General features: G+C 44.1%; 1 protein-coding gene across 1 annotated transcript in view; it reads left to right on the forward strand.

Moving 5' to 3' along the window:
* The window catches only part of b4galnt1b (beta-1,4-N-acetyl-galactosaminyl transferase 1b), an 88,103-nt gene extending 76,825 nt beyond the window's left edge, over positions 1–11,278 (forward strand). The window contains exons 9-10 of the mRNA XM_041180350.1: positions 6,734–6,971; positions 8,948–11,278. Coding sequence (XP_041036284.1) covers positions 6,734–6,971; positions 8,948–9,165 — 456 coding nt within the window. The 3' untranslated portion in view covers positions 9,166–11,278. The remainder of the gene's footprint in view (positions 1–6,733; positions 6,972–8,947) is intronic.
* The last annotated feature ends 243 nt before the right edge of the window (positions 11,279–11,521 follow it).

Genomic DNA, 11,521 nt, shown 5'->3' on the forward strand with positions numbered 1-11,521 from the left:
GACCTCTCATTTCCTGTCCATCTGGGACCCTTCTAACCTACATGGTTTAGGACCACAAATAACCAATGCTCCATTAACAAAAACTCCCTGGATACAGATACCTATTGTCATAATTAACGGAAGGTCCAATCATGTGGGTAAAATACCAACTAGACAGGGTAGGAAGAATCCTATCACTGGAACAGAGTAAAGGCCTGGGTAGCACTGCTTTAATTTGCCACCTAAGGTCATTTTATATTAAATAATATTATTAAAGTTTTCTCAGAGAGATCGTCGTCACCTTACTGACTTTTTCTCACTGTATCCAGTAATGGAATCCTGATGCTAGTTATACATGCCTTTTACAGTCCTAACTTGGCGTTTTCTTGCTCATGTTCCCTTGCTTTCCAACTCCCTGGAGATCATCGTGGCTTGGTTTCAACGTGTATGAGTGATCACGTCACATGGTCCCCACACACGACAGGGATAGTTTGAAGTCATGGCCCAAGCTTTCTGAACCATTTCAAAGCTCAGAGCTGCAAATAAATGACTTTCTTTCTGTTGGATGCTAAAGGATAAATTCAACAAGCTCTCAGTGGGGAGATAGAACTGAAGGGTGTAACAGTCAGTGGCAGGAATGCAGCACCCAGTTGATTTTCTAACTTTTCAAATGTGGCTCTCCACTAGAAGCACAAGATCATCAGATTTACCCTTGAGTATCTCTGAAGAAAGGCAGCTTCCCTTCTACCTCTCTCCAGGTGCTGTGGTCCTCAGAGGTTAACCTCCCACCCCTTTCTCTCTATCCCTTTGATGCTTCTGACCCTCCCATCCCCATCACAGCCTGTCCATTCCTTTTTGGTTTGCCCCTGTAACATGTCTCATCCTTGCTACCTGTAACCTGGCTCGCCAACAATGACGACTCCTCTCTCCTCAAAAACCACCCTGCTGGACTACGTTTTCCAACATGTTCCCCAGCAATGCTACCATTTATCAGTGTGGTGGCTCATCCATGCCTCAATCTTCCTCTGTTCTCATACCCATCGCTGATTTGAAAGTCTCGCTCTTGAACATCCTCTCTCGTTACAAAAATATCTTCTGTTCTGCCCTCCCTCGACCTTGCTTCCCCAACCTTCATGTAAATGCCTTTACTCAGATACACAGCCTCCTTTCATTCTCACTTTTAAACAAGATCTAAATACCTTGAAAGCCTCGTTCGCCGGCAAGGCTGTTTCTCATGCCCTCCCCAATTTTACCTTGTGCATAGAATTACATAGGAGCTGGCTGTTCAGATTAACCAGTTGTGTTGGTGCTAATCCTCCACACAAGGAGCAGTCCTAATCCCATGTCCCTATTCCCTAGTTAACCTATTCTTAAATGTTGGCATGGTCTTTGCTTCTGTTATTATTTCAGGTTGTGAGTTACACAGCCTCACACTCCTGTGGAAAAATGTTTCTCTTCCTCTTGGTTCTAAATCTTTTGCTTTTACTCTAATAACCCTTATTCAAGAGCCTCTCAATCATTGAGAATTGTCTGCTTCTACTTACTCCGTCCCATCCCTTCATATTTTTAAACGTGTCTATCAATCCTCAAATAATTGGCTCTGTTCTAAAGAAACAGCCCCAGTTTCCAAAGTCTGTCTTCCAATATGCATTTCCCTCATACTTGGCAGCATCTATGATGTACCTTCTCTATTGCTTCAGCTATCTTCCTACTGTGCAGAGCCCAATCAAGGCTCCTTCGACAGCACCTTCCAAACCCACGACCACTACCATCTAGAAGGACAAGGGCAGCAGACAGTTGGGAACACCACCACCTGGAAGTTCCCCTCCAAGTCATTCACCATCCTGTCGCTGGGTCAAAATCCTGGAGCTCCCTCCCACTGTACCTACACCACATGGACTGCAGCAGTTCAAGAAGGCAGCTCACCCACCACCTTCTCAAGGGCAATTAGGGATGGGCAATAAATGCTGGCCTAGCCAGCAACGCCCACATCCCATGAATGAATATTTTTTTAAAAAGTCCAGAATGCCACACAGTGCTCTAACTGTGGTCTGAGATTTATATAGATTCACCATTGCATCTTGCGTTTTATATTCTGCATCTCTTGCTTTTAAAATACCTATATTAATTTTTTTTGTTCTTATCCACTTGCCTACCTGAACCTCCAAATCTCTGTTCTTCTACATCAGCCAGCTTTCTCCCATTCTATAATCTTATCAATATTCCCTGGCAGCTTCCTTCAGTCCTTTGAATTATTTCCTGTGGCTCATATTTCTATATTGTCTGTGTATTTGAACACCCCTCTCTTTAGCCATTTTTCCAAATGACCGATGTATCCAGTAAACTGAAACGATTCCAGAACAGAACCCTGTCTAATGCTGCAATCGCTGGAAACTAGTCTGAGAAACTGCTCTTAACTCCTACTCTCTGTTTCATCCCTTCTATCCAGTTCATAAATCCAATTTGCTAACTGTCTCCCTAATTCCATATCTCTTCATCTTCTCAATTGTCTCCCTGTGTGGTACCTTGTTGAAGACTTTTTGAAAGTTCACGTGCACCACATTATCTGTATGTTCCCTGCCTGTCACATCCTCAAAGAATCTATTGGGTTTGTCGAGCACGATCTTTCTTGTGGAAATTTGTGTTTGCTGCTTCTAATTATTTTCTCTACGTCTAGGTATTTAGTCATTTTATCTTTAATTATAGATACGTTTTTGCCGACTGCTGATTTTAAACTGGTCTGCAATGATGTGGGTTTGTTCTGTCACCCTTTCTGAAGTTGGATATTATATTGGTTATCCTCCAGCACACATCCGCTCTCAACAGAATCCTGAAATATCATTTCTCGGGCTTCCACTATTTGCCTCAGGATCCTTGGATATATTCCATTAGCTTCACAAACTTCTCTCGTACTCTCCTCTTCTTTATCATAATGTCTGTCATCTTGTTTTCATCTAATTTAGGATTCACCTTCCTCCCAATATCCTTTTTTTTTACAAATACTGAAGTGAAGGACTTGTTAAATATCCTGCCAATTTCCACTTATCCTCAACTAATTCACTCTTTTCCCCCCCCCCACCCCCCGGGGGTCCTACCTTACATTCAACTATTTTCTGTTTTTAATGCTTTGAGGTTCTCTCCTTATCCTCTCTTTCCTTGGTTACTTTCTTGACCTGTTTTCTCATTTTCTATATTTATCACAATAGGCCTCCAATGTGCTCCTCAATTTTAGCCTGTTTCTAATCTCTATTTACCCATGGCATTCTGATGCATAAAATTATCTCCTTTTCGATTTACTTACCCATATTTAACTTGTATATTTCACCCAGAGCAAGATCAATCCCTTTCCCATAATAAATATATAGACATACTGCTTGAGGAAGGAGTCCACATACATTGCAGGAGTTCCATTCCTCGCATCCCCCCCCCACCCCCATTAATTCCCTGTCCCAATCAATGAGCAGCTAATTAAAATCTCCAACAACAATCTTGTTACTCCTTGTCGCGTCTCTGATCTGTCGACGCATTTTCCCTTCTACTTCCCTCCCTCACTTAGGGAGTCTGTAGTGCACCCACAAATTGAACAATTATTTTTTGAACATGTATTTGATTTTTTTAGCCTCATGCTGAACCTCTGTGAATGCAAGTTCTCTCCTAAAGCAGATATATCCTCCTTCAATAACGTGCCCATTCCTTCTCGTCCTTTCTTACCTATCTTGTCCTTCCTGAAAATATCATAAACCGATTTTGTTTATCTTTCATAGCTGCCCAGTTTGACTTCCTTTTATTCCCTCTGGATGGCATCCTTTCAACACAAACTTTTATTTGTATATTTACCGCTCCTGTTTCTAAAAGTTGCTCTCAAGTTGTTTTTGTTTTATTTTCCCTGCTCTCCCCTTCCTTGGTTAAAAGACGAGAGAATGGAAAATATTGGCATTCTGAGCGATTTGGCTATCCTTGTACATGAATCACAGGAAGTTGACATGTAGTTACAGCAAGAAATTGGGAAGGCAAATGAAATGTTAGCCTTTATTGCAGAGGGATTGGCATATGAGAGTGAAAAGATCTTTCTGCAATTGTACTGGGCTTGGTGGGACCACACCTGGAGTACAGTTTACAGTTTTGGCTTCCTTACCTTGGTGTCCTGTATATGAAGAAATCGTTAGGGGTCCTAGAGGAGGGATATATCCCAATGTAATGCTTTGTAGAGAATATGGAGGTTTTTGATCTAATTTGTTTTAAAATTGTGGTTGCAAATATTAACTTTTTATTTCTTTAAAAAGTGAGAAAGGAATCTGTTAATTGCATATTAATTGTATTTAATTGTATGCAGGTGATGGCATTAGATGAGGATTCAGATGAGTGCACAGATACAGACTGAAACTGGGTTTGTTGGAATAGGTGTATGCTTGTAATGTGTAACTCTGTAAATAAATGTAATAATAAATGCTCCAGTTCTATCCATTGAGTCTTTAATCTTCCCAATTCTATTATGTGCCTGGGGGAGTAATCCAGAGATTACTACCCTGAAGTCCAACTTGTAAACCTGCTTCCTAACCTTTTACAGAACTTCAGGCTTTTCCTTTCCTGTATCCTTGGCTTCCAGATGCAGCTCTCTGACTGGCTGCTCTCCTCCCCTTCCAGAACCCTGTCCAGTCATTCTGAGATGACCCTCACTTTAGCCCTAGGGAGGTGTCAAAACACTCAGGATTATGGACTTCAAAAGATAGTATCAACCATCTAACAATTGAGCCTCTTATTACGAGTGCATTCCTAATTAAATTGCTATTTTGCCATCCCTCCTCCGACCTCATGCTTTTTGTTTCTTACCACTGTACCTTGCATCTCTCTGCTTTCTTCAAATGCTCTACAGCATTCCTTCCACCAATGGTGAAACGGCCCCTAGTTCTCTGGCCTATTATCTGCACTTACACCTCTTTTCCACAACTTGCTGCCTCTACTTCTGACATCCTTGTTAACCCACCAGAGCTCAGGCCTCAGGCTATAGTACCAGCTGGTTGTCTGTTGTCAGATCTGGCTTAACCACCTCCAGCAGTGTCACCTACCATGAGCTAAATTCTCCTATTGGCCAGGGTGGTCCTGGAGGACAAGAGCAACCAAAACACTCTCAATAATAAGCTACATTCTCTGAGCTTCCCTACATCCTCCATCCTCGTCCTATATGAAATGAGAGTAGCATATTAATGTTGAGTTCCAAAATTGAGACCATTAGCTAAACTACCTCCTCCATCCCCTTTATTTTCTACCCTTGACTCCTCCCAACCTAATCGCTCCTCTTTTAAAAGCTGTAGTTTCTCACTATATATTGTGTAGCCTGCATTAAACTCAACTCCTTCATGAGGCCCACTATTTTCTTGAACTCTTTCCAATCCTCCAAATTAACTCCTAATTATCCAACCTCTGCTTTTTGTTCCCATGATACAGTAGCAGCCTCCCCATGTCCTCTGGATAACCCTTTATCAAAATCAGCATCTTCATCGCCCCGGTTTGAAAAAAAAAAGCACCCTCAGCCTGCCCATTTTATCAAACAACAGCCCTAGTTCTAACTTGCTCTTCAGCTCCAAATGTGCTTGAAGACATTATTGACATCATTGTTGTCCCATCATCCAGCTCCTGACTGGTAATCCATGACAACCCCATGCAGCTGTAGCTGTGGCTCATTGCCTCATCTTGCCCCCTTGACCTTTCTGCTATTTTCAACATGGTTGATCTTTCTCACCTTCTCCAGGTATTGTCACTCATGGTCCCCCTGCATTGTCAAAACATTAATCCATGTCTTCATTACCTCAAGAGTCATTTCTCAGATGCCTTTTAAATGGTAGAATCATAAACAACACACAACGAGGCCAGTCAACCCATTGCATCTGTGCCAACCCTTCTTAACCCAAAACATCCAGCTATCCAAGACTTTGTTGCTTAAGCCCTCCTGTACTAAGTTGTGCATGCCCATAATCTGTGCCACACTCCATTGCCTTCCATGGCCCCAGCCCAAATTCATTGCAAACTCTTCCACAACTTTGGCCCACCAGCTTTGGGATATATTCTCTAGAACTACATCCCAGCTATATTCTTGGTGCCTCTGACTCTCAACTGCTGCCTCTTTCCTGTTCCTTCAGTAGTTACACTCCTAGCCTCTAATACCTCCGTCAAAACGACTTTGCCTTCACTGTGTCTCTCCCTGTCTTCAAAAGCACTTAAAAGCTCACCTCTTCAACCCTACCCCCCCCGCCCCCCCCACCCCCAGCTTCCCTCAACTCCTTCCCCCCACCCCCACAATGCCCACTTCTTCACCCTGTGAAGTTCTGTGGAACAAAGCAAAGCTTGTGGAAAATAGGAAGCGCAGAGGAGCATAGTGCCACCCAGCGGCATAGTCAATTGGTTGCCAGCTGTAGTATGCCACCCTTAAGCATTGGCGTTTTGTTTTAAAAAAAAAATCCTAATGAAGAGTCACTGGTACATAATGCCTTTGAGGTTTAAGGGCAGATTCAGCAAGCGTGTTCCTAGCTGGGCCACACACGATTTCTTGGTCTTATTGTGTTGATTTTGCAATGTTTGCAGCCTAGCATCACTGCTCAACTAGAAAAGGCAAACTTAATCATAGTAACTTGAGTTTTTATTGTAACTATCCATTGTTCTTTCACGTTGACATGCTTCACGTTCTATGCACTGGGCCTTTGGCTTAGTTTTGTAACGGTCTGGACTTTTAGCCTGCAGCTCTTGTGTCCCACTGCAGGTTGGAGGGGCAGTGCGAGAGAAAACTGGGTTTGCTACCACTTTCCGTCACCAAATTAGCGTGGAGCAAGGAGGAGAGGAGGGCGACTGCCTGCACACCCGCATGGGCCACTACCACGTCCTGCAGGGCTTTCCGAATTGTGTGGTCACAGACGGCGTGGTCAACTTCTTTCTGGCCCGCACGGACAAGGTGCAGCGAGTGGGGTTTGACCCCCGGCTGACTAGGGTGGCGCATTCAGGTAAGCTAGTGAGCTAATAGAACATGGATATTGCAGATTGAAACCAGCCGCTGCCTGTGTCTTAATCCATTCGCCCGTCACGCTTGCGCTTGCTGACTGACATTCACTCCTGATCTAGCAATGCTTCAGTTTTAAAAATCTCCCCCTTCACAAATCGCTCCCTATCTCTGTAACCTCCTCCACAACCCTCCCAAGTCCTGGCGTTCCTCCAGTTCTGGCCCCTTGAGCATCCCCGCTATTCGCCATTCCACTATCGGCAGCTGTGCCTTCACTCCAGAATTCCTAACCTAAACCTCTCCGTCTCACCTCTTTTAAGACGCTCCTTAAAACCTACCTCTTTGACCAGGCTGTTGGTCACCTGTTCTGGTGTCTCCTTATGTGGCCAGGTGTGCTGGGATACAGTTCCAGAGGTCTTGCATACATTGGCCGTTCATCATATGTGAGCCCAAACATAATCCGGGCTGATACTTCAGGGGAGGGAAGGGGAGGCAGTGGCATAGTGGTATTGTCACTTGACTGGTAATCCAGAAACCTGGCCTAATGCCCTGAGGGGAACCTGGGTTCAAATCCCACCATGGCAGATGATGAATTTTCAATTAAATAAATATCATTGTCATTAAAAACCCTAAAAATCACTAACGTCCTGGTCTGGCCTACATGTGACTTCAGACCCACAGCAATTTGGTTGACTCTTAAATGCCCTCTGAACACAAGGGATGGGCAATAAATACTGGCCTCGCCAGCGACACCCATGAACAAATATAAAAAAAAAGGGAGTGCTGTACTGTTGAGAGGTGCTGTCTATCAGATGAGATCTTAAACCAATCTACCTCAACTGTACATAAAAGATCCCAACAGTACTATTCAGTGAAGAACAGGGGAGTTCTCCCTGGTGTCCTGGTCATCATTTAGCTTTTAACCTTTTTTGTTGCTGTTTAGTGGGAGCTTGCTGTGCACAGATTGGCTGCGGCACTACAGTACACTTTGAAATACTTCATTGGCTGTAAAATGTGTTGGGACATCTGGGATCATGAAAGATGCAAGAGACATGCACGTCTGCCTGTCTTTAGAGTATCAAAAGGATATTTTACAGGGGCACTTACAGCTGAGGCCAATTCTGCCCTGTTCTGGCCATGCACTCACATGCATCTTCCAGCAGAGTTCACTAGATTCTGATCAGGAGTGGATAACTTGGCTGATTCCCTGCCACCCACTGGCCCTCCCCTTAAAGGGACAGCCTTCCCCTCACCACCTCTTAAAGGGAGAGTGTCACTTTGAGAGCCTTTTTTCCAAAAAAAAAGCTCAAGGTATTAAAAAAAATAACTTGCTTAGTCATAAAGTAAACAAGGGGCTGAATCATCCATGGACGGGATGAGGTTCCCTGAATCTTTTATAAATTCAATAAATGAATTTTCCCACCTTAACAAATATGTCCCAACTCATGTGACACTGTCACATGAAGGGGACCTGTTCAAATCGATTTTCACAACATTTATTGAAACGTTTCATTCTCTATTCAGTCTCCCCAAGGCAGCTCTGTGCCTCAGGGAGATTTCTGCGATCTTTTGCGTACATGAGTGAAAGAGCGCAGGCCCCGATTCTCTCCCCCCCCCCCCCCCCACTCTCACAGGTTATGCTGGGAGGGCCTTAATTGGCTGGCCCGCATAAAATGGCGGCACAGCCAATCACGGGCGGCGATCGGCCCCACGCGCACCCGCCCGCCATAAGTAAAATCCTGGCCAAGGCCTTTTCCGGTTGATTTTAACTCCTGCGCACACAAAATGGAACGGCTGAACCTGTCAAGCAACCTTTAGGACAGCCCTTGTAAAATTGGCACACTGACCCCTTGAGGGACCTGGTACTGCCCAGAGACTATTCAACAGTTGACCTTTCCCATGCCCCCAACGTGAGTTACTCTACCGATGCTGGGCTTGGGGGCTGGGCTAACAGCTGTATCTTGTGTTTTCTCTTGGCAGAGTTTTTTATCGATGGCCTGGGCATTCTCCACGTTGGGTCCTGTGATGATGTCACAGTGGACCACGCCACCAAGATCAAACTGCCCTGGAGCAGCGTCGATGAAAACGAGAAAACTTACAAAGAATTCCGGTACCCCAAGTCATCGGAGGCAAACATCCAACTGAAACATGGGCTTTTTTACTTGAAAAACAGGTTTAAGTGTATGATAAAGGACTAAGGGACAGAAACAGGACTGCACTGAAAAAGGGGGAAGAAGGAAACTCCAAAAATAATGTTGTGCCCAAAGTTAAGAGAGCTGAGGACTCATTGAGTTAAGTAAAATGCTTCAATGTGTAGGATTAGGGCCTGAATTTCACATAACAGCAGAAACTGCTGCTCATACAGTCACCTCATGGGGAATTCTCAGATTAGCTGGGAGTTTAGAATGTAAAATGATCCTCCACCCATAAAGGTTGCTGAAAATGGAATTCCTGAGCCAGGCAACTGAGAATTCTCTTTTTAAAAGGCTGAATTGTAAAAGAATTTGCATCCCAAGTACCTTTCTGGGTTTAGAGACTTGGAATAGCCTGCCCTGGGAAGCAGTAACATTCTGCCATGTGAATCACTTTGTTACCTCAAACCAGACTCTACCTGTCCCAGATTCAGCTGCAATAAAAGTCTGCCTCCTTTGTTCTAATCTAGCCACACAATTGACCCCAATAATCTTGACCCGTTTGCTCCTTAGGCGACTACAGTGAATTGATAATCAAGCTGCCTTTTCATACTGTTTAGAGTGACGGTGATTAAGGCCAGTTGCTACTGTAATCAAGGGTTCAACATCCTGTAATAAGTGACTAACTCACTGAGCCAAAAATCAGGTCATTCCTTCGAATAATCTAGCCCAAAGGCAGCTGACGTCAAAGCTGCACTTTAACATGACTCTTTTTTGGTCAGGGTTAAACCTCTTGAGACAGAAGAGTGTTGGGTGTGAAATAGTTACATGATTCAACAGGGGAGTACTTTGGCAGTGCATCATGTATCTCGCTTTGTGAGGCATTTATGGCAGAGATGGGCCGGAACGGCTGTAGCGTTCCCCCCCTGGTGTTGGGATAGAAATTCTGAAAAGCCTTGCAAGCGCATCAAGGCTGAACTCGAGACTGGATAACAGAGTACAGCTGGCATCTTGAAATTTTAACAAAACTGGCCTACCTGTCACCTGCTCCAGAGGCAGGTCTCCAGTCCTCCTCAGTAGGCTTGCAATATACCTATTTACCCAGTTTCGTTTAGCTGTTTACATTCAATTTACCAATGATTATGACTTGTTCACCTGTCTTTTACCCTCAGTTACAAAGGCAAGTTGCAAGCTCTGCTTTAACTCAGCTTTTTTGCTGAAAATGTCATTTTTTTTCTTTCTCCAGCTACGTCAGAGTAGGCATGGGTCATACCCTAAGTATACTGGGAGTAGGGTGGAGGAGGGAGATGGTTGCAGGCTATGGTTGGTAAACAACAATAGCTTGTATTTATATAGCACCTTTAGGGTATTCCAAGGTGCTTCACAGGAGCATTATTAGACAAGAATTTGACATCAGACCATGTAAGGAGATATTGGGACAGATGCCCAAAAGCTTGGGAAAAGAGGTAGGTTTTAAGGAGCGTCTTAAAGAGAGAGAGGAGGTAGAGCAGTGTGTGGGAAGAGGGAGATAATTCCATTGCTTGGGGCCTAGGAATCTGAAGTCATGGCCACCAGTAGTTGAACAGTTAAAATCAGGATGCTCAAGAGGCCAGAATTAGTGAAGCACCGAGTTCTCGAGGTTTGTAGAGATGGAGGAGATTACTAAGATAGGGCCAAGGCCATGGAGACATTTGCAAACAAGGATTAAAGCTTCATCTTGTTGGCTCCTGTGTTGCTAGTTAAATTTCTCTTGTTTAATTTTACTCTTCCAGGTTTTTTCTTACTGTTGAGGGACAGGGAGATGTGCTTCTGTAAAAAGAAATGCTGTTGGTTTTGTGTTTATTGCCACTTATATGACCGAAGCTGTTCTATAATTCATCGCCAATGGCAATGACCAGGTCTGTGCTATTAAATGCCCTGCTCCGATTGGACCTAATCAAGTTCCACCTAAAGTATTGGCCTCTGACCCTCAGGCTGGGCCAGCGCTAATATGGTAGCATGCTACAACTGGCCAAGACATGCAAGCAATAGGCCACTGAGAACTCAATTGTAAGAAACCAAATAGTAGGTGACTGGTGGATCTAGAAGTGGGCTGGATGCCCCTGCTATAGTTCTTGCAGAGCAAAACTGTGTGATGTGAAAGGCGTGGCATCTGCCAACCTATGTTGGGTGTTGTAATAGCTTAGCACACACCCCTGGAATCTGGGTTGAAATCCAGCTTAGACTAATAAAATGGAAGTCTCCTCTTTCTACTGGCTTCTATATGAAATGAGCTTTGGGCAGTCACCGCAAAGGTCAGAAGTGGGGATTTTTGCAGATGATTGTGTAATGTTCAGTACCATTTGCAACTCCTCAGAAAGTGAAGCCATCTATGTCTGCATGCAACACAACCTGGACAACATTAAGGCTTGGGCTGATCTGT

Source organism: Carcharodon carcharias, chromosome X (assembly GCF_017639515.1).
Source record: "Carcharodon carcharias isolate sCarCar2 chromosome X, sCarCar2.pri, whole genome shotgun sequence".
Classification (NCBI taxonomy): Eukaryota; Metazoa; Chordata; class Chondrichthyes; order Lamniformes; family Lamnidae; genus Carcharodon; species Carcharodon carcharias.